The sequence below is a fragment of the Halichoerus grypus genome, chromosome 2 (genome assembly GCF_964656455.1).
Source record: "Halichoerus grypus chromosome 2, mHalGry1.hap1.1, whole genome shotgun sequence".
Taxonomy (NCBI): domain Eukaryota; kingdom Metazoa; phylum Chordata; class Mammalia; order Carnivora; family Phocidae; genus Halichoerus; species Halichoerus grypus.
Genome location: NC_135713.1, coordinates 173,340,701 through 173,364,320, shown reverse-complemented (window position 1 = coordinate 173,364,320; position 23,620 = coordinate 173,340,701). Strand labels below are relative to the sequence as shown.

Here is a 23,620-nt window from a genome sequence, read left to right as displayed (position 1 = left end):
ATGTGGGGTGATTTTAATCCTCTTCACCTATTTCACCCGTCACCCCCATCCAACTCCCCTCTACAAACCACCATTTTGTTCTCTGTATTAAGAGTCTGTTTTTTTGTCTTTTTTCCTTAGTTCATGTTTTGTTTCTTAAATTCCACATATGAGTGAAATCATATGGTATCTGTCTTTCTCTGACTGGCTTATTTCACTTAGCATTATAGCTTCTAGGTCTATCCATATTGTTGCAAGTGGCAAGATCTCATTCTTGTTTAAGTTTTTTCAAAGTGGCTGTACCATTTCACATTCCCACCAATATGTACAGGCGTTGCAGTTGTTCTGCATTCTTGCAAATACTTAGTATTGTCAGTTAAAAATTTTCTTTATTAAAAACATATTTTTCCTTTATTTTAGTAGTGCCTAATTGTGGTTTTAAGTTTGCATTTCTCTAATGATAAGCATCCTTTCATGTGCTCATTTACCATCCTCATAGCTTTTTTGATGAAATGTCTGTTCAAATTTCTTAAAAAATTAAATTAAACCCACTTTTTAATTTTTTTTTTAAAGATTTTATTTATTTATTTGAGAGAGAGAGAATGAGAGAGAGCACATGAGAGGGGGGAGGGTCAGAGGGAGAAGCAGACTCCCTGCTGAGCAGGGAGCCTGATGCGGGACTCGATCCAGGGACTCCAGGATCATGACCTGAGCCGAAGGCAGTCGCTTAACCAACTGAGCCACCCAGGTGCCCCCACTTTTTAATTTTTAAAAAAGATTTATTTATTTTAGAGAGTGAGTGAGCGTGGGATGGGCGGGACAGAGGGAGAGAGAGAATCTTGAGCAGCCTCCCCAATAAGCATGGAGCCCAACATGGGGCTCCATCCCACGACCCTGAGATTATGACCTGAGCCCAAATCAAGAACTGGATGTGTAGCTGACTGAGCCACCAAGGTGCCCCAAATTAAGCCCATTTTTAAAATGACTGTGCTGTTTTCTTATAATTGTGAGAATTCTTCATATATTCTCAATAACATTCTTCTATCAGATGTTTTCAAAAGATGGAAAAGTTTTTTTAAAGATCCCAGTGGGTTTCTGACAAGGACAGAAGATATGAGGTTGGTGTGGAAAGGCAGAGGGCTGTGTGACTGACCGCCTGGGCCCACCAGTGGCTAGGTAAAGAGTTCGGTGCTTGCTGGGGCCCAGCTTCTCGTGGAGTAGCACCAACTGTTCATCTCGGCAACCTTTTTGTTTGTGTTTTCTTATTTATGTAGGGTGGGCAGCGATTTTATTTTTTACCCTTAGAACACATGAAAAGCCTGTTTACTGTCTTTCAAGTCTAAATTTGAAGCTCCATGAAAGCAGAAATCATCTTTGTATGCCCCCCAGCACAAGAACAGAACATAACTGGCATGCAGTAAATGCAGGTGAACTGCTATAATTCTTAGTGCTCTATAAAAACTCAGCTTTGATTTCTATTTTCAGCAAGTTGAACTACGAGAAGCAAAAGAAATCTTCCATATTAGTGTTATAAATGTGTAGCACCTTTCTTAAGCAAAATGAGTGGTTCAATTTTCCCATCCTTTTAGTTATCCCCAGTGCAGACACTGGGTTTTTCTTTCAAAATTCTTTACCTGAGCCTGAATTAAGCTAGTAACTCTATCTAATATAAAGTCATATTATATTAGGGTTGCTCTACTGAGCTGCATAAACCTGCTTTATCTGTTGAGAAAAGGCATATTTTATCAATGGGTCAGATAGAAAATGAAGATACTCAAAACTTGATTATATGTTCCAATGGTCTTCACTTCTCAGATTTGCATCTTATGCTGTTAGTGAAATTTGGGTGGGTTCTTTTCCTTAATAACACTGATTTCTCAATTTCTCTTATGTGCACTATTTTGAAAGGCTTAAATTCCAGACACTGAGACATTAAAATTAGGAACCAGTCAAGAATCAACCAGAAAAACTTGACGCTTGGGCATGGTAATCTGTAGTTCAATCTAACGAGCTCTTAAAGCTTCTCCTTTCATAATTCAACACTCCTGACTGTGTACATTAGCTGATTAGATGTGCGAAGATGGCCACTCTGAGTGAGAGGGGACATAGCTCAATTTGGATCCAGCATAGGGGACATTCCCTAGAATGATGAACAGCCAGGAGCCAGGTTTCTAAATAGTCTTGTTTCCTGCGTCTTTATCATATTCACACAGCAGCCTGTGCACAGCCACAGCCCAGGTCTGTCTTTCTGCTAGGAAAGACTGGAGTCCTTGCATTCCTAATCTACCAACGTGTGCAGTTCTTGCACTTTTAATTTATGAGTGTTTGGGGGGGAACTCTCTGACTTGGGAACATACTGGCTTGGTCTAATGCTTGGAGATTATTAAACTTGGAGCTATGCTCCACTATCAAGTCTACAGATCTTTTATTTAGAAGATATGGTGCTCTAAATGCACAAAGAGCTCCCTGTCACCTTCACATTAAAGCCCCTAGTGCCTGGTAAATGGAATTATATAGCTGTCATCTCCTTTCCCCAAAGTTTTAAGAGTACAATGGGCTCATTTTTTCACACTCCATCCCAGCTTCAGAACTAAGAGACCTACTTTGTATTGATTTAAGGTCTCAGAAATAAATAAACCTGCTTCACCGCTGTGATTCACAACAAATTCATGATACACTATTGCATGATATATTTCAAGCTCTTGCTCTGGCTCTCTTTTTCCTCTGGTGAGTGATGGGGGAGGTGGGAGGTAGTGGGGAGCTGCAAAGCTGACAGCCTGATGGTTATTGGAGATGGCTGCTGACTGCAAATCCAAGAACAGACACTGTTGGAGGAGTATGGTTCTTTTTTTTTTTTTTTAAACTGGGGGGCAGGGGTGAGAAGCTAATTTACTTGGGTTTCAGGCTGGGGCTGGGGAGAAGAAAGGTTAAAGGGAGGAGAGAAGGGTAAATGGAATAGCAAAGCTTCCAGTGAACACTAATTTGCAAAGACAGAGCTATGAACATTTATAAGAAGGAGAGAAAGGTGAAGAAAATCCAGCATAAGAAGGTGTAACACATGACTGACTGGAAAATGAAGAAGCTGAGCTGCTCTGCCTAAGGGATCATGCTCACAGTCCTAAGAGGGCACTTAGCTTGAGTTCAGGGACAATGTTTTGTTAGAGGTGGAAAGTGCAGAGACCCTGCATGCCACGGAACCTGTGAGACAGAGGCATTTCTTCACTCCAACACTCAAAAAGCAGCACAATCCTGGAAGTTGAAATGGACACTCTGGAGATAGGGCAGAGAGATGACAAAGGTGCACACATAGAAAGTGAGCCGGAGACTGCTCACTGAGGTGAGAGGGAAATAAATTCTAGCATTTTAGATTTGGTTGTGTGCCCTTGGAGCTTTAGAGTACCTCAGTCTACATTACCTTTACTGATTCCTGAAATAAGTACTACCTAACTTTGGACCCAGTGAGTTTTAACCAGTATCTAAATACACAGCACCCAAGAAAACATCCTCCAACCATGTATAGGGTCAACAAGGCAGAAGGTGGGGAAGCAGGAGATAATCAGGCTCTTACAGCCTTGCATGACACTGTGCAGCAGACCCCCAACATTCTACAGAGTACATCCAAATGGTGTAAGTTTTAGCTGTTTCTCTTGTAATTCCTACTTATTTCACAGTTTTGGCTGGCAAGAATGTTATTTATTAATCCAGTTTCCTTTCTACCTTTGGATAGCATTTTCATCTTTACTATGTTTGTTCTTAAGACAAGGCCAGTCTCTGAAAGCAAAGTACATGGGAAAGATTTTGGTTCCACTCAATTCCACACATGTTACACCACAACACTGGGAGCTGCTTTGCTAATTTTGAACACTACTTTTTAAGAGGAATTGGTCTGTTTATGCAAAGGAACAGACTATAGCTAAATGTAAGAACTTCATATAGATGAAAGGGTTTGGGCCATAAAGTACCAAGCTCCCCTTCAGTTGGGTTTTTCAAGCATAAACGAATGAATATTTGGCAGTGGTGTTACAGAGGAAATTCAAACAATGGTTGGGTGGTTGGACTTTTGGGGATCTTCCACTCCCGATAATTATAATTCTATGGCCACTTGCTGTCATCAACAGTAACAACTTTACCACCATCACTACTATGTGGCATTTATGTTTTTGTAATATGGATAAGAAATGAGATGAACAAATTTTTCAATAATTATGCTTTACACTCCCATTCCTAATCTTGCTACTATGTAATAACTTCACATATCACTAATATGTAATCTTTCTAGTATATAACACCCTAATATGTAGCAATTCTTTTAGATCCTACTCACCCTCATCCCCAATCTATCCTCTCCCTGCTCCAGCCTAACACGGTTCCCTAGCTACAAATTAATATACATCTTCACAGCATAACAGAGTACTAGAAATTAAAGAGAATTTAAGATTAACAGATCCTCTGGTCTTCACCTTAAGATGGGAAATGTGTGAGAGACGATGGACTCTGAAAAACAAACTGAGGGTTCTAGAGGGGAGGGGGGTGGGAGGATGGGTTAGCCTGGTGATGGGTATTGAGGAGGGCACGTTCTGCATGGAGCACTGGGTGTTATGCACAAACAATGAATCATGGAACACTTTATCTAAAACTAATGATGTAATGTATGGGGATTAACATAACAATAAAAAAATTAAAAAAAAAAAAAAAAAAAGATGGGAAATGTGTTTTACAAAGAGGAAATTGAGGCCCAAATAGATGAAAGCCCAAAGTTACTTACCTAGTAAATGGCAGGGAGGGCAATGATCAAAAGTTTTTGTTTGCCTTTTTTTTTTTTTTTTAATCTAAAGGTTTTGTAACTTCAAGAAGTTTGAGCAAATTTTAAGAGGCTGTCAAACACGGTAATTCCTGAGTCTGTATTTAATGCCTCAGGCAGGGTCTCAGAGCTTTCACTTCATCTAAAAGTTCAGTATTGATACTTATTTGAGGTTCTCCCAAGTCAATAGTCTCCAAGCCACCATACCTACACAGGGCTCTCTTGGTCAGAGGCAATGTCTCTAATGGAGCTCTGAAGGGAAATTCTAGCCTGCAAGATCTCCAAACCAGAGGATCAGGCTGAGGGGAGATCACAATGACTCACTAATGGACTCAAACATATCTGAGGAACCACGGTGAAACACAAAACAACGCCCTGAGAAACTACCAAACCTGAGGAACATCAAATGAAACATAAAACCATCCCCAAAACGGGGCCAGGTTTGCCCATGTGCTCTGTGTGTGTGTGTGTGTGTGTGTGTGTGTGTGTTGGAGATATGGGGGAATAGGGCTTAAAAACTAAGGAGATGTGCCCATTGCAATCCTTTCTGAGAACTCATTCATAATACTAAAGTGAGGCTTACTCAGAAAGGAAGCTCAAATGCCTTCTTTAAAAAGGAGAGCGATCCCATCTGGAGCTTCCAGAGTACAGGGACTGTCTATTGTGAAAATAGGTAGTTAGGGACTTTTAAAAATGCAAATTGCTGGTCTGATCCTTCGAGTAATTATGGGCTATTGTATCAACAAGTCCTTGGGGACTCCTGTAGACAGATGACTGACACATATACTACCCTATCAGGACTGAACACGGTGCCTCTGACGTTAACGGCTTTCCAAAGTGCGGTGATTGTCTTCAGATAACATCTATTGGGAAAGTCAATTCATGAATGTACTGCCATGGCGAGGACTGACATCTAACATTTTCTTAAAGGAATTTTTGCCCTCAAAGGATCAGAAAGTATAGAGAATGTTGTGTTTGTATTTCCTTTCCAGGGCCTGGATCATGAGTTGCAATGAGATAGGACTCTATATTCATCTTAGGGAACACTACAACGGTGTCAGTGATTTACCTATATTAACTCATTTAATCCTCACAAGACCTGGTAAACAGGTACTATTATTATCCTCATTTAACAGTTAATACAACTGTAACCCAGAAAAGGTAAAAAAAATTGCCCCAAGGTCATACAACTAGTAGGTGGCAGAGCCAGGAATTAAACCCAGGTAGTTTGGCTCTAGTGTCCACGCTCTTAACCATTCCAGCTCTTTAAGTTATGTGAAAGTTACAATGCTGACTCACGGCAAGAGCTAAATTATCCCTCCTTTTTAAAAAAAAAAAAAAAATTTATTATTTTTTTAAGTAATCTTTATACCCAATGTGGGGCTCAAACTCATGACCCCAAGACCAACAGTCACATGCTCTACCGACTGAGCCAGCCAGGCGCCCCTCTCTCCTTCCCTTCTTGAGCCTCCATGACTCTCTCATGTTGTGTGTCACAGAGTCATGGGGGAGTACAGAGAATATACAGTACAGGTCCCTGGTCCTAGGAGCTCGTGGGAGGAACTCTGATACTGTATCCAACTAAGTGAGCAACAACTTCACATTTCATATTGCACAGATACAGAAAAATATGTTTGGAAACTGAGATCCAGAGAAGGACTCCTATCAAGTCTCAAAAGCAACATTAGAACTAGGGCCCTACAGGCCTGACATATATAGCCTAGCCACACCACCATATAATCTCTTTCTTCCTGGCAGATGCAGTAGAAACAGGGGTAAGGGAGATGAGATTATGGGATTTTTTTCCCCTAAAGGAGAAGCTTTAAAATGTCACATATCAACTCCTGAACGAATCTATAATCCATCTATCGCAGCCACTGCACATGCCTACCTCCACAGACGATTAGGACAGGCTATAAATCGCAAATTCTGATTTCTCTGTGTATACCTCACCAAGTCTGGGGGATGGACTGAGAACTAGCAGCTCTCGTTTACATCAGTGTTCCCTTACAACACTAGTCCTTTGAGCCTACCTACCACCAAATGTCATGTTAAAGATATTGTGTAGAAACAGAGAGTGGGGTGCGGGAAGTAAATCTGAAAGTTCCTGGATATATCCAGTGGCGCCTTGACTTAGGAGTTTATGGCTATACAAAAACTGTCCCAGCCCCTTAAGGGCCCATCTTACCAGTTCCCTGAGCACGTATGTTGCTGTCTTTGCCAGGCTAACATGACACCCTTCAAGCAGGGTAGTTTGTCGCATCCATCAGGTCTGCCTTACCACTCAGTGAGGAATTCTGAGCCATCTGCCACCTACCGCCTATAGTTTGTAGAGCTAGGAACCTATGGTCTTCTACCTTGGGTGACATGACATAGCAGACCCTTGGAAGTTTCTCTTAATTACGTCGTCCTGCTCATGACATTTGCACAAAAAGGAAAATGACCAGACCATCTTCTCTTCTCAGGCCTTGTGGACACTAAGCACAGGGAACTGAGCCCATCTTGAATGAAACTTAGGGGACATGGAAATTCATGTTCTCATGCTGATTTAGTCTCTGCCAATGGAACCAAATCGCTTTACCTCTGTTTTAGTCTTCCCATCTGTAAAATGGCCCTGACACCACTAGCTCACCCCAGAAGGTCGAAAGGAGCTGGACTGATGTTCTTGATTTAAGTTTCAAATAAAGTCATCCAAACTGCTTCTAATCACCAGCCCACTGCCTTAGTTCACATAGCAAATCTGCTTCTGCAGCACTTAAGAAAACCCAGATACTGCATTTCTCAACTTGGTAATATTCTGAATGTTTTACAAATAACTACGGGTAACCAAGAGCAAGATAGACACGGAAAGAGATTATACAAATACTGAGATAATAAGGGGAAAGGGACAAAAATACAAATGCGGGAAGCACTTTCTGGTTTTGGAACAAAAGACACAGTGGCAAAGGATGGTGCCCATGAATAAAATGTGTAAATGTATGGTAAAACCACTGAAAGTAAAGAAACAGGAAACCGCTAGAATATTTACATTTTATTTGCAGGTTACTACTGTTGGCTACAAAAAGAAAACCTTCAAAAAGTAGGAGTCTTTGGAAGCAAAAGGTAGGAAGGTCTAAACTAATTAAAAACAGGTCGGCTAACGACAGGCAACATCACGTGTGCAGTGAGATGGAGTGTGGCCATAAAAGCTTGACGCATACATGCAATGTATTAAGTTGGGAATGTGTGTCTCTCCAGCTTCGTATCTATTAAAGGAACAAACAATTTACATGTTGCTGTATTACAGGAGTATGATATGTGGTGCGTCAACCCTTTCTCTTCAAATTGAACCATGTTAAGTCAAATCAGTGATGGGGTGTGGGGGTGGGGTGGGGAGGGGAGGAGAAAAGCAGGGAGAAAGAAAGTTTCAAAAAATCTCTGCCTCAGCAAAACTTTTCATTAAAATTTTAGACAAATGATCTCTGTGTCCTTCTCCCTTGCTGCCTGGGGCTCCATGCTATTTCTATGCAAATAACAACCTCGTGGTTTATATCTTATTATTTCCACCGGAGCTGCAGCGACATGACCTGAGACGTGTAAGAGGTGGGGGGGGGGGGGGTGTTGGAGAGGAGAGAGAAAGAGAGAGAGAAAAAGAGAGGGAGAAAGGGAGAGAGAGATGGAGTGGGTGTTCACTCAAGTGTGAAAAAATATTGTCAGGAGTGAGCGTCAAGAACAAAAAAAAATTGCAGGGATAACGTGTTTATTTCAGTCCCCCCACCCCCACCCCCCACCCAACCCCCCCCTTGCAAACCGGCACCTTTTAAAATTCATTGGGCATCAGGCGATCATGCACAATCCATCTGCTTTCACTTTATCATTTGCATTTCATGCCTCCTGGCTCTTGATGTGCTGATACTTTGATGCAGTCAGGAGACGCGCATTATCATTATTTCAATTTTCAAAGGGGTCAACGGGATCGGCACTTGCACACACAGATTTCTTTTTTCCTACAACCTCTGCACACCCCCTCCCTTCCTATTCTTCACCCCCATGTTTAACATAAAGGATGAAGACTCAAAAAGGTGGGGGTCAAATGTTTACAGTCTCAAAGCTTGCATATACCACCTACATTTCCAGTTTGCACAGGTACACACATACCCGAACAAAATGGTCCAGGCTTAAGGAGGCTCTACAGTGTTTTCAGACACACACAAAGACTTCCTCACACATGGATACTCAGGGAGGCACACAGAGAAAGAGAGGGATCTAGAAGCAAGATACAGACACAAAGAGACAGAGAGACCAGCACTCACCCAGGAAGAGACTCGCACTCAAAGTGACCTGCACACACCCATAGAGACAGATTCCTACAGAAAGAAAGGCAAACAGAGATGTCGAAAGACACCACTATACACAAAGACAGAACACGCAAAAGGAGTGAGTCGGAGGAAGCAATCTAAGCGTGCAGCTTCCATATAAGTGTCCTTTTTCATACTGGATAGGCGAAGGGGCACACAGGACATTCTGAATGAATTTGCATGAAATCGGGTGTCTTCCAACAACATGTCTGTGTACTTAAGAGGCACTGACGTGAAGACAGTGAAGCAGGCAGAGCAGGATTAGGTAACCTCTATAACTTGATCACTCCCTTCAGCTACAAATGATCATGTCCTTCTGGAAAGGAGCATTGTTTGGTAAGTTACAGCTACAGCATTCCTCGTCTTTTCCCCTACAACTACACTTCTCCTTCAATAAGCAGCCCTGTAGGCTAGGAAGAGGGGGAACATAATAAATCTGATCAGAACAATTCAACCAGATTTTAAGAAAAATTCCCTAATGCTTTCTTTATGGCACAAATGAAATTCAACTAGCAAGTTTCTAGGCAAAAAACAAAAACCAACCAAACAAAAACCCCCAGCAACAACACCTTTGCTTTTTGTATTACTGTATTATTGTATTTTTGTATTATTCTTTGTGTATAACATGTTATTAGGGAGAAAATAAGAAAATGTAATGAAATACATTTCAGAAATTAGTTCTTTGTCCAGGTATGGGAACATAATAGGAATATAGGTGTCTTCTTTAAATTGCACCCTTACAGATAACTGCACCTACAATTCTTTCAACATTCATCAATAGCTCGTCCTAAGAAGGTATCCGAAAGAGCAACTTAAAAAAAATTAAGACTCAGCAGTTTCTCCCACTGCAATAGTCTCCTTCAGTAGTGGCAGTTCACAATCTTTATTTCTAAGCCACTTTCCAAAAAGGGAGCGGGGTATCCAAGTTTGCCATTGTTAGCACTGCTTTGCCTTTCCTTGGAGGGAAAAGCAAGCCCAGAGAAGGATATAGACCTTATATGAATGTAGAGAGCAAACTGATCACATCAAACGATTCTCCTCATTTCTGACAACTCCAAAAGCTAATTGGACCAATGGATGTATCAACTTTTAAAAAACGAGGTAACAGAACACTTGATTCCTATCCTTACACTGGAAAGTCAAGGCTTGATAAAGTTTGTGCAAGTTTAGTAAACCCAGTATCTAATACAATTCAGTGTGCATATAACTCAAGATAAATCACCAAATCATGTAAGAGAGAAGAAAAGGGAACTGAAGTTGTAATGAGGACCAACACTTTGTGCCAGGTGCTAGGTACTTTTACTTATGTTTTCCCATTTGATCTCCACCACATCATTTAAGCTTGTAAATTATTATCCCCCTTTGACAAAGAAAGCGGAGGAGCTGAGAGGTTATATGAGTTGCACAAGGTCAGCCAGCCAGTCCCAGACTATTACATATTCCTGGCTCTGGAGAGAAAATCATTTTCCTATGTCTGCAGAGAAGTCAGAACTACGTCATTTTTTGTATATCCAGGTATTCTTAGATAGTTTTCACTCTTCCAAGCAGTGACCTCAACAACTGTTTTTTTTTTTCCCCTTTGGAAAAGCCCCTATGAGCTCAGATTGAAAAGGCACAGAATTTCTTCTTTTCTTTCTTTTTTAAGGATTTATTTGAGAGAGAGAGAGAAAGAGAGAGGGTGAGCACGGTGGAGAGGGGTAGAGGCAGAGGGAGAGAGAGAAACCTCAAGCAGACTCCCCACTGAGCACTGAGCCTGACGCAGGGCTTGATCCCACAACCCCGAGATCATGACCTGAACCGAAATGAAGAGTCAGACACCCAATCGACTGAGCAACCCAGGCATCTTGCACAAGAATTTCTTTTAAAGGGATGATAAATCTTTGTCATACCCTTTGCCAGCAATCCATCCATGCATCTGTCCACCCATCTCTCCATTCAATGTTTACCAATTACTTCCTCTATGTACAAGGGACCACCGTTAAGTGTCCTTTTTAAGAGGTACATTTACAAATTTCTCAGAACATTAAAACTTGATATTGTCAACACGTTCAGAAGATGTTTCAGAGACAGCTCTGCATCTGGGAATAGATCTCTTCACTTATTCATAAATGAGAGAAAGGGAAGGAGGGCAGAAAAAAAAAGCATTCAATTAATTCTCTGTCTTTCTAGAAAGACACTAGAATGTAAACCCTTCAGAGCAAGGCTTCTATATGGTTTGTTCATGAACATATCCACAGGGCTTCTTGGAACAGTGCCTGGCACATAGTAGGTCCTCAAAATATTTGTTGAATACAACAAATGAATGAATGAATAGGTAAGCAAGGCGATGGGCAGGAAAGATGGAGGGAGAGGGAAATAGACTGAGGGAGGCATGGCCTGAATGGCTTCTCCTTAATCAGGGTCTTGAATTAAGAATTCAGAATCATCTTCAAACAGCTTCACATACTTCTCCCAGACCCTAGAAACTTACTTTATTGAGGGCCCCAGCTCCGGTCAGAATTAAGTGAGAATTTTCAACCTGGATGGTTCTCTGTCCCAGCCGGACAAGGTAAGCCCCAATCCCAATGGCCCGGCATGTAACCTTCAAAAAGAATAAATTAAAAAAAAAAAGAGAGAGAGAGAGAGAATAAATTCTACATGTCACATATTTATGTCCTTTCCAAAGTGTAAGAACCAAGGCACAGATGTATAAAATCCACATTAACAGAAAAAAATATTGCTTTCTGCGAAGTTTGATTAATAATATTAAGTCCCACAATTCCCTGGTCAAAGAAAAGGTACAGAAATCGCTGAATGATTCAAGTATTAGACACTTAAAGGTTCACAGGCCCTTTACTTCTCTTATACTTTTGCCTGTTTCACAGATGCTTGGCATCTACACTAGAGGTAAGAACAAGGAAAGTAGTACAAAAAGAAATTCAAGCTGTTACAGCTCTGTTTAGAGAAATAAGTTAAACTAAAGGCTAAAATGAGGCGCTAGGCTTATCTGGGAAATTAAATTATTTACATTATCATGCACAGTTAAAATCAAATTGTAGATATATAATTTTTAAGAAATGTTCTCATTTGGGACTGAATACAGAGATGGGACAAAAATAACTCCTAGTCACACAGTCAGTTCTTCAAAAATGTTATATTCCATTTAGATTTACCAGGCTGATGGTGATGATCTCATCATAGGCCAATGAGGATTCGCCAGCAATCATTCCAGAGCCTCGAAGGTTCTCTGCTCCAAGTCCCTCTTCCTTTCCAATAATATCAGTTATCTTGTACCTATTGGATACAGCCATGCCAAATTATAAAGGTTAAACCCAAGAGTAACAATCCATTAAAATAACAATCACCATTAAAAGGCTGCTAAAAGCATCCTGAAAGCTCATTTAAAGCCAGTGCTCTATACTCTTATACTTTTCATTCATATATCTTTCCTCCTTAGCTTGGTGCCTGTTTTTGCTGGAAGCAATATAGTATAGCAGAAAAAGGAAACTCTGAAATGAAGTAGACAGGCTTAAATCCCTGCTCTGACACATGCAGCCATGTAACTCTGGGGATAATAGTAACTTCTGCAAAATGGAGATAATGTCTACCTCTAAGGGTTGACATGAGAGTTAAATTAAAGCAACAAAGAAAGGGCTTGACACATATATGGCGCTCCGATTTTAGATGCCCTCTCTTACTTTCTAGGACAAGTTTCTTAAAAGTGGGGTCAATGTAGATCTCTCTATAATCAGCAACAGCCATTAAGTCAACAATTTTAGATAAATGTTACAAAGGAATAAAAAAAAAAAAAATTCAGAGGCCGAGTGAGAATGCTCAGCCCAATTTCTCAAGTCAAAAAATCCTTTCTCTTTCCAAGACAGGACTAAGGGTAAGATCAAAATAGTACATGCCCATTCCCGCTCTTTCGTAAATATCACGTGCCTACAGGAGCGGTCCTGGCTCTAGTGTTCTGGAGGGGCAAATGGAATGTGTGTGGAAGTGAAATACTGGCCAAGTTGTCCAGAAAGCATTCTGTGGATCCAGTGGGAGCCACTCATCTGTCTTCTTGGCAGGGAATTTAGGAGTGATAGCTGATAATGGGAAGTGGGAGATGGGGAATGCAACTAATAAAAGAAAGGAAAAATACAAAGTTGGAAGTAGAGATGGGCGTGTATTATTTACTGTTCTGTGTGTACCCAGAAAGCTTGGCACTGGGCATGGTTTAATACACTGAAATAATAAATAAATATCCCATGGTGGCTCTTAAACTACTTTTTTGCCCTCATATTTCTCTGTTCCCTTCTTTCTTTACTTCTAACCTTCCACCAATTCCTTCCCTTTGTCCTTGCCCTTGGTCTCTGGCTTTGCATCTTTGCTTCCCAGATTCCCTTGCCTTTCTATTTTTAGCCTCTCCCAGGAGTTCTCCAATTCTTCCTTTTGCTCTGCATCTAGGCTCTAAATTCTAGAGTTATGTTGCAGGCAAAGCTAATCTCCCTTAAGGGGTTAATGGGCCACAGTAATTGGAGGGGGGCTTAATGTGTCCTTTCTGGAAGGCTCACATGCCATGTAGTCACGAACACTCATAGGTCCAGTCAGCCTTCCCTGCAAAGCAGATCTTTTCCCTCCTAAGGACTACATACCGCTTCAGTATTCATGACTTGTTAAGTGACATCTTCTCCCTTTGTATTACATGAAAAAGAATACAAATTTCCCATTTTCTGCTCTATGATCTGAGTCTTCTACCATTAAGACTATCTTTGTTTGAAGTAGTACTAAATTTTATGTTATTTGTAATAAAAATCTTTGTGTAGTGTAATACAATTAACAAAACACATTCATAAATACATATGATTTTTGATCCTCACAGCAATCCAGTATAGTAGGTAATATCCTCTCCATTATTACAGATAATAGTGGCCAGGATTTTTGACTGCTTACTATGTACTCAGTGCTGTGCTAAGGACTTTACATATATTAATTTACTTGATCTTCATTTTACAGATGAGGAAACTGTAGCTGAGAGAAGAAAAATGTTTTGCTTTAAGAAAAGCAATATGCAAAATCAATAGCGTGCTCGCTTCGGCAGCACATATACAAAATCAATAGCTTTTTTTTAAAAAATAGATTTTATTTATTTATTTGAGAGAGAGAGAGAGCACGAGACGGGGGAGGGTAGAGGGAGAAGCAGACTCCCTGCTGATGGCGAGCCCAATGCGGGGCTTGATCCTGGGACCCCGGGATCAAGACCTGAGCTGAAGGCAGATGCTTAACTGACTGAGCCACCCAGGCGCCCCACAAAATCAATAGCTTTTAAAAATATCAGTAATAAAGTGTTAAAAAATATATGGGGAGGGGGAATCCCATTCAGAATAGCAAGAAAAATATTTAGGAATAAACATTTAAAAAATGACAAAAATCCCTTATACCCACACGGTGCCTCTGGTGTCACGGTGAACTGCGAGGGGCACTGTGGGATATTTTAAATATCTGAGAGGAAACACTCTGATATGGAACATCTGTTGGATTCCACATGAACTACTAGATTTAGGTAGTTCATAATTAAACATTAGATAATACTACATTCCTTTTGACAATGTCCTATCTTTGCAAAGCTGGGTTTTCAGTTTCTGTGGAAAAAAAACAACAACAAAAAAACAAAAAACAAGTTCTGTACAAAAATCAGTGCAGAACAAGAAACAAGGGTGGCGACATCCAAGCTGAATCTAAGTCTTGAGATTTCGTATAGATGGAGGTATCCCATTAGTAAGTAAAATTATTTAATTGCTTAATTGTAATTATTTAAAAATAAAAAAAAAACCTTTCCATTTATGTGTATGATAATTCCCAAATAATTACTGTTAGAGTATAAATACTTATGAAGTTGTTTGGGTCTGACTACTTAATAAACAGAAATATTGGGTATAGGGCGCCTGGGTGGCTCAGTTGGTTAAGCGACTGCCTTCGGCTCAGGTCATGATCCTGGAGTCCCTGGATCGAGTCCCGCATCAGGCTCCCTGCTCGGCGGGGAGTCTGCTTCTCCCTCTGACCCTCCCCCCTCTCATGTGCTCTCTCTCTCTCATTCTCTCTCTCTCAAATAAATAAATAAAATCTTTAAAAAAAAAAAAAAAAAAAGAAATATTGGGTATAACTTTTAGCCCAAAGGTGCTATGAAAACATTACTGAGACAGCAAGGGTGTTATGAATCAAGAAAGACTGGGAACTTCTGGCATAACCTATATGAAGAAAATCACAAGACTTTAAAAGATGCACCTGAATAAATGGAAAAGCATGTTCCATGTTTCTTGCTGGGAAGAGTTATTATGAAGATGTCAGATCTTCCTAAATTAATTTATAAATGTAACTTGAATCAAATCATTATGGAAAGTTTTTGGTAATTAAAAAAATGAATCTAATATAAAAAGATAAAAATAGCTAATAAAACATGGGAGAAAAAATTAAGAATGTGGGGAAATCTGCCCCATTAGAATAGTTAAAATAATGTGGCATAAGCTCAAGAACAGATAGCACAAAAAACCAATACAAAGCCTAGTAATTGAGTTGAAATTATTATAAAAGTGAGGAAAGCATGCATTATTCAATAAATGGTATTGGAGTAGTTGATTAGCAATCTGGAAAATACTTGCAGATAGACTGTAAAAATGTTCAACCTCACTAGTATTCAAAAGTACCAGTTAAAATAATTGCTGCTTTAATCTTCTTTTATTAATTGACAATAATCAATATTGGCAAGGGTGGAGAAAAATTAAAGGGGAAGACCATACTATCACATATTGCTGCTGGGAGTGCAGATCTTGGGAGGGCAATTTGAATTTATCAAAAATATCTTTAAAATAGACATATTTTTGGCCAGTAATTCCACTTTTAGAAATTAGCCCAAAGGGAATAATGAAAGGTATTCCTAAAAGTTTTTATAAAAAAAACATTTAGCCCAGGAATATAGCAGTAAATAGTGCAAATAGTCTGAATGTTCAAAACAAAATATTTATTATGATAAATTACTATGAAGCCATTAAATATCATATTCTCATATAATATTTTAATAATATACAAAATTTCCCCCAAAATAGTTTTTAGTGAAAAGAACAAATTACAAAAGAGTTTTTCTATTATGATTCTGATTATGTAGAAAGAAGGCATATATATACAGAAAAGACAGCAAGAATATAATATACATTAATAATTGTGATCTCTTGGGGCACCTGGGTGGCTCAGTTGGTTAAGAGTCCGACTCTTGACAAACAGAGAAAGACATGTATCATATGACCTCACTGATATGAGGAATTCTTAATCTCAGGAAACAAACTGAGGGTTGCTGGAGTGGGGGGTGGGGTGGGAGGGATGGGGTGACTGGGTGATGGACACTGGGGAGGGTATGTGCTCTGGTAAGCGCTGTGAATTGTGCAAGACTGTTGAATCTCAGATCTGTACCTCTGAAACAAATAATGCAATATATGTTAAGAAAGAAAAAAGAAGAAGAAGAATGTAGCAGGAGGGGAAGAAGGAAGGGGGGGAAATCGGAGGGGGAGAAGAACCATGAGAGACGATGGACTCTGAAAAACAGAGGGTTCTAGAGGGGAGGGGGGTGGGAGGATGGGTTAGCCTGGTGATGGGTATTGAGGAGGGCACGTTCTGCATGGAGCACTGGGTGTTATGCACAAACAATGAATCATGGAACACTATATCTAAAACTAATGATGTAATGTATGGGGATTAACATAACAATAAAAATTATTAAAAAAAAAAAGAGTCCGACTCTTGATTTCAGCTCAGATCATGATCTCAGGGTCGTGAGATCGAGCCTCATGTGGGACTCTGCTCAGCGGGGAGTCTGCTGCAGATTTTCTCTCTCTCCCTCTCCTTCTGCCCCTCCCCCTGCTTGAACTTGCACCCTCTCTCTTTCTCTAAAATAATAAATAAATCTTTAAAAAAAAATTGTTATCTCTCGGTAGGATTGTAACTGGTTTTTATTTCTTCTTCATAATTATTCACATGTTCCAACTTTTCTAAAATGAATACATATTATAAACATAATTTAAAAACCTCAATCAGGGTGCCTGGGTGGCTCAGTTGGTTAAGCGACTGCCTTCAGCTCAGGTCATGATCCTGGAGTCCCGGGATCGAGTCCCACATCGGGCTCCCTGCTCGGCAGGGAGTCTGCTTCTCCCTCTGCCCCTCCCTCCTCTCACACACTCTCTCTCTCTCAAATAAAAAAAAAAAAACTTTAAAAACCTCAATCAATCAATAAGGTCTTCAGCTAATTAGTGGTAGACCTATGATACAAACCTAAGACTTGCAGATTATGTAACAAGCAATCTTCATTGCTCTTCAAGGTCATGATCAGCAGCACAGTGAGGAAGAAATGATCATACTCTCCTATCTTTAATCCATGGCCAAATTATTCTACTACATATATACTTACCTGGATTCTCCTTCGTCCTCTACATGTTCACAATGGACAGAGTTGAGAGCACTGACTCTCTTATAATCCTGAGGGGTCAGATATAAATATTTGTATCCCTGTGGAGCACAAATAGTTTCTAACTCATTATTTGCCATCAGCACATAACCAGAAGACACCACAGAGCATGCATAACACAGCTTGTCCCAAAGCTAGCTTTAAATTGCCACATCGCTTCTTAGAGTTACTGTCTAATGGAACACCAGCATAGACAGTTCTCCTTTGAAAGATGGAAGGTGCCTATTTCTCCAGTCACTGACTGTCCTTGAAACAAGGTATCTTGTAGCTACAACTGCAAGGATATTCCATCCATTTCATTTTCATCTGGGTTAAAGGGTCATTTTCTGATCTTTTGTGACACCTCTATTAAAGATATCAACACAAAATAAAAGAATTGTTTGGAGTACTATTCTTTACTTTCTCAAATCCATAGTACCATCAAAATATAAATGCGTAAGAGATAATTGAAAGGATCATAAAACTGGGAAGGCAATATTAAAATCAGAACTCTATGCAGTGATAATCATCAGTGAACACTGAATTCATGCCTTTTGCTGTTTTCAATAAACAACTTGTAATTCCTATTTACATTTAAAAAATTATACTTTTTGTAATTATTTATACACACACTCACAAAGTAGGTTTATAGGATATAAGTGTTGAACTTAAGTGAATTAGTCACACAGTCAAAAAAAAAAAAAAGTAAGCAAGCAGCAGAAGACGTTTTAAATACTTTGAGAAATTATGCCAGTGTTTAACTCAATGAATTTGTCCCACAGTGAGCACAACATGCAAGAGACATGAATCTGTCACTGAATTTGTATGACTTATGACAAGAACCTTGTAGTGCTCAGGGTCATTAGTATGTCAGTCACCACGTATTTACTGAGTGCCTCTTATGGGCAAGTGTTCTAGACACTGGAAAAACAGGAATGAACAAAACAGACAAAATTTCCCAGCCTTATGGAACTTACTATGTTCTAGTGAAAGAGATGGAAAATACACAAATAAATAAAACATATAATATTAATGAGAATAGTGTTTAAGGAAAAGAAAAAAGAGCATTGCAAGAGTTGAACCTGTAGAAAGAAAAGTCCAGGGAAGGCTTCACTGAAAGTGGCATTTGAGTAAGGCCTTGAAGAAGAGAAGGAAACAAAACATGATGATATCAGGACAGGGTGGGGAGGGTGGGGGGTGGAATTCTAGGCAGAAGGAACTGTAGGTGCAGAAGTGTGGAGGCATGAGTGTGCCTCATGCAGTTCCAGAAAAAGCAAGCAGGCCTGTGGAGCCAGCGTGGAGTGAGACTGTTTGCAGCAAGAAATGAGGGAGGGTGGTATCGGAAGGCCAAGCTATGTAGGGCCTTGGGTTAAAATTCATGTAACACAAAACTGGACATATTTTTTTAAGTAAGCTCTACGCCTAATGTGGGGCTTGAACTCACGAACCTGAGATCAAGAGTCGCATGCTCCACTAACTGAGCCAGCCAAGCACCCCAAAACTGGCCATTTAAAAATGAACAATTCAGTAGTTTTTCGTATATTCTGATGTTGTACAACCATCACCATTCTCTGATTCTAGGGCATTTCCATCACCCCAAAAAGAAACACAGTCACTAACAATTTCCATACACTTTTAATATGAATTCTATTGAAGCGTAATTTACATGCAATAAAATTCATTGATTTTAAGTACTGTAGTGTGATGAGTTCTGACGAATGTGGATACTTGGGAAATCACCCCCACAATCAAAATATAGAATATTTCCATCATCCCCTGAAACACTCTTACATTTAAAAGATGTCTCAGTGAAGGAAACTGAGAAGGAGCACTTAGGAAGATAAAAGGAGACTCTGGGGCCTAGAAGCCAAGAGGAGAAAGTATTTCAAGGATGAAGGAGTGACCAGCTGTGTCAAAGGCTGCTGAGACACTGAATAACTCAGATGAAGACTGAGAGTCGTGACAGAATTTCACAGTATGGAATCCATGGTGACCCTGACTAAGCAGCTTCAGTGGGCTGGTGAAGGTGCAAGCCTAACTGAAGTGGGTTCCAAAGGAATGGGAGGAGAGTATCTGGAGATAGCAAGAAGACAATGCTTTTAAGAAGCTTTGCTGTCAATAAGGATAGTGAATGGAGTGCTATTTGTGAGGTAACGGGGTAGATTTAGTAGAGGGAAAAAATGAGGATGCAAGAAGGAAAGGGTTAAGCGTATAAGAGTGACTGGCCTTAGATTGGAGCAGGGACTATTCATCCAAAGTACAGGAGAGATGCAGAGAATAAAGGCACAGATGCAGATATGTGGGAGCTTGTGAATGCCCTCTTCTTGTTCCTTCCAATTCCTCAGTGAATTGGGGAGCAAGGTTGTCAGCTAAGAGGGACGATGGGGCAAGAGGGTTTTGGAAGTTTACGGAGAGAGGAGAAGATGTGAAATTGTCATTTGGGAGGTTCATAAATGAATTTAAAGTAAGACCAGTCTATAGCACTGGATATTTTTCTCTATCAGCATCCAGCTATGCTGGTTCACATATGTGAGTAAATGGAGAATATTGGATTTAAACAAGGTTTTTGTAAAGAGACAGAGTAAGCAGGGCGCCTGGGTGGCTCAGTTGGTTAAGCGACTGCCTTCGGCTCAGGTCATGATCCTGGAGTCCCTGGATTGAGTCCCGCATCGGGCTCCCTGCTCAGCAGGGAGTCTGCTTCTCCCTCTGACCCTCCCCCTTCTCAGGCTCTCTCTCTCTCATTCTCTCAAATAAATAAATAAAATCTTTAAAAAAAAAAAAGAGACAGAGAAAGCAGAATGAAGAGAGAAGCAAAGAGAGTTGAGGGTGTAGGGAAGGTGGTAATTATAATACGATTATAATGATTAACCTATGATTGACCATAGAATGTAAGCTGAAGATGTAAGGAGGATGGAGGCAAAGAAAGGGATGGTTGAAATTAAGATCATGGGGAAGAAGAGGCTGAGCTGGGGCGGAGGACAGAAAGTCAAGGATTTAAGAGGCTGGATTATGGGATGGATCATCTACATGGATATAGAAGTCACCAAGAATTGCAACAGGGCTCGTTGTATTGGAGCAAGTGACAATGTCCCGGCAACTAAAACATGCAAAGAATGAGGAGGAGTGACCAAAGAGGTGGAGATCACTCTAGTAAGTGGTGGTTTAGCACAGTCTGATGACATGAGATTCGAAGATGGGCGTTTTCAGAGAGAACAGTGTGGCAGAAGGGTCTGGAAGCAGTGATGAGGCACAAAGAAGACACTCTTGCCTCTTCAGGCTCAGCCGGACAGGGAAAGAGAGAAGAGAGATACCAGTCACTCTTTAAGAGGGCTACAGGGAAAGCAGGGTCTTTAGAGGACAGGCAGATTTCAAGTAGAGAACAATCAGAGAAGAAGCTGAGGATATAAGGGCTTTTGTAAATGACTGACCATAAGTTCTGGAAGCCACAGTGGAATAGTTTAAAGATAGATATTTCTGGCTTAGCATGTCTCATGCTGAATGCATATCTATTTCCTCTTGTGTTCAACCCAAGAAAACAGCAATCTATTTCAAAGCTGGAGGAAAAAAAACTAGGTGAATATACTGAGAGACAATTTGTCTCCAACATGGTTATGGCTCACTGTAAGTCCTGACTTTTGAACTTAAACCTCTACCTCTCCCCCAACCTATTTATTCGTGTGGACACACACGTGCATGTGCACACACACACAACCATGTATTGTCTTGAAGTTTTATCTTTGCTTAGTCTGTACCTTGTAAGGATCCTCAGGATCTACCCAGGCCACGTGAAACATATGACGAATTTCCTCTGCCAGTCCAATTCTTGCTCCACTGTTGGCTGCTACAAAGATGCGTGGGATACCCTCTGCCCTGGCAAGCTCAGAAGCTCTGAGAAACAGCAAATCCTCCTGGGGCCCAAAGGACCCAATTCGGTATGTGATGTCATTGCCAATAACAATGATATCTCGGCCTTCTGGGTATTCAGGACTTTTAAGGGTCATTTTCCAAGCTACCATGCCAATCTGCAAAGGCATAGAGAAGCAAATAAATAGAAGCTTCTTACATGCAGAATTTTTTTTCAGGTTCCCTGAATGTATCAGACTATACCTCAGACACAGCCTTCATGTAAAGATATTTAGTGCTGAAGAGCCAAGTTTCCTGTGGGAAGCTAAAACAAACATTCTAGCACACTTCTCTAGGTTATGGTGAGAATAGTTGGTTTACTATGTATTTCACAGTTGTTTCAATCTGCGTAAAGATGGAAAAACCAAAGTTTAAATGCACTCAGGATACATGTGGAAAAATGCCATGGTGCAGGGAATTAAATCCCAAACTCCCTAATTTACTACCCTATCTACTAAGACACTAGGTCCATCTTCTGTGAGAGTCTTTCTGAAAAACTTCTTACACATGTGAGGAGAGCGGCAAGAGAATCACCTGCCATGAACTACACCACTTTTGTGATCCTGGATCCTTTTACTGTTCTCTAGCATTTGACAGGAGTAATAGCAGTGTTCTTTACCGGCTTGCTTTAGGTATCTTCCATTTCTGCAAGAATTCACTAGAGCTTAACACCGCATCCTTGGGAGCATCTCTTGCCACTTTCTCCCAGCACCAGAAAACCAAAGCACGCAAGGAACGATATATGTAAATCTCTACTCTCTGTTCAGTAGCATCTGACCAGCCACACAAATGATATTGACTCAAAAGGCAGGGGTGACATGTCTCTTCCCAAACCCTCCCAGCCCTCTCTTCTTTTAATCCCCTTCTATATGAGATCTAGTCAATCCTTCTACTTGTTTATTTGCTAGTTCCATTTCTTTTCTATTCACTCATCCCCCAGTTACAGCTGCAGTTTTTCATGCCTGCCTGTCTGTTTCCCTATACCCAGATAAGTAATGTTTTCCATTCTTTTTTTTTTCCCATTTCTTTCTGTCTCCCCCGCCCCCCACACTCCCACCCCCTCCACTTGCTCCCAAACACAAAGCCTACCAGACGAGCATTCCTGGTCCTGCCTAATGGAGCCCAGCCACATCTGCAGCCTTGGTCCCTCATCCCCAGGCTGCTGCATATCACCTCATTGGGGAGCCGGCCATCAAGAAGGGCCATTAACAGATGTAAATAGCAGCATCCCTGGAAAGCCACATGCATCACCCAGACTCAACCGGGCCAGTGATCATAAGCTCTGAGTACACATTCCTCAATCCAATTGCACATCCACTGTAATCAGGCTGGTTGAAGCTTTCCACACAGCTATTTGTGATTCTCAGCATTAAGAAATATATATATGAAACACCCACAGATAAATATAAGCTATTTAATATATCATACCATTGGCCAAATACAAATCAAAATGGATATAATACACAGAAAAAAATCCAATCACCTTCCGAGATAAGGTATTACTCTATCTGCTCATTAAAGACACAGAAAGGAAGGAGAAACAGATCTTCCAAAATATAGCACAGAGAAACTGCAAATATCGGGATAACTTTGGTCATGATTTTTAAGAAGCTGGCTAATATAATGCCTGTGTGGGGAGAAATATTTTACACCTGCCTTCTCACGTGGCCCTCTAACCTAACATCTCTTTTGTTTTTCAGGAAGGAAAAGCTATTTCCTCTAAATGCATTTGTAGTTAGGAAGATTGGGTTTTACACCAAATTTTATGATATATTAACCTTAGCCACCTAGGCTAGAAGTAGCTTAGAGACAAGCCTTGAAGAATCTACTTCAGCATTTGCATGCTAATGCAAACATCTTGTCTGTGTGGCACTGGGCAGGCAAATAATACTCTTATCTTTTGTTATTACCTGGGGACTCTAACTGTGTCACTTGGGCAGTCAGTTCAGCAATTGGCTAGGTCATTATGCTTGCAATATTGACTTCTAATTAGGTGTCAACACAGCAGCACCAAGAACACACTACTCTTTATCAATGTCTTTCCAAAGTGTGTTCCTCATCGACCACCTCCCTCCTCCTTTAAAAAGTACCATTACAGAATGGAGAGTGCTATCCCAGCCTTTGTATAGTCAGACTCCCTACCAG

At 40.4% G+C, this 23,620-nt stretch overlaps 1 protein-coding gene across 13 annotated transcripts in view; it reads right to left on the bottom strand.

Annotated features, from left to right (window-relative positions):
* ACACA (acetyl-CoA carboxylase alpha) overlaps window positions 1-23,620 on the bottom strand; it is a 276,124-nt gene that overhangs the window by 55,375 nt on the left and 197,129 nt on the right. For all 13 annotated transcript variants that reach the window (XM_078063979.1, XM_078063957.1, XM_078063981.1 and 10 more), the window contains 4 exons: window positions 21,325-21,594; window positions 17,537-17,634; window positions 12,270-12,390; window positions 11,588-11,698 (listed from right to left, as the gene is read on the bottom strand). In XM_078063979.1, coding sequence (XP_077920105.1) covers window positions 11,588-11,698; window positions 12,270-12,390; window positions 17,537-17,634; window positions 21,325-21,594 — 600 coding nt within the window. The remainder of the gene's footprint in view (window positions 1-11,587; window positions 11,699-12,269; window positions 12,391-17,536; window positions 17,635-21,324; window positions 21,595-23,620) is intronic.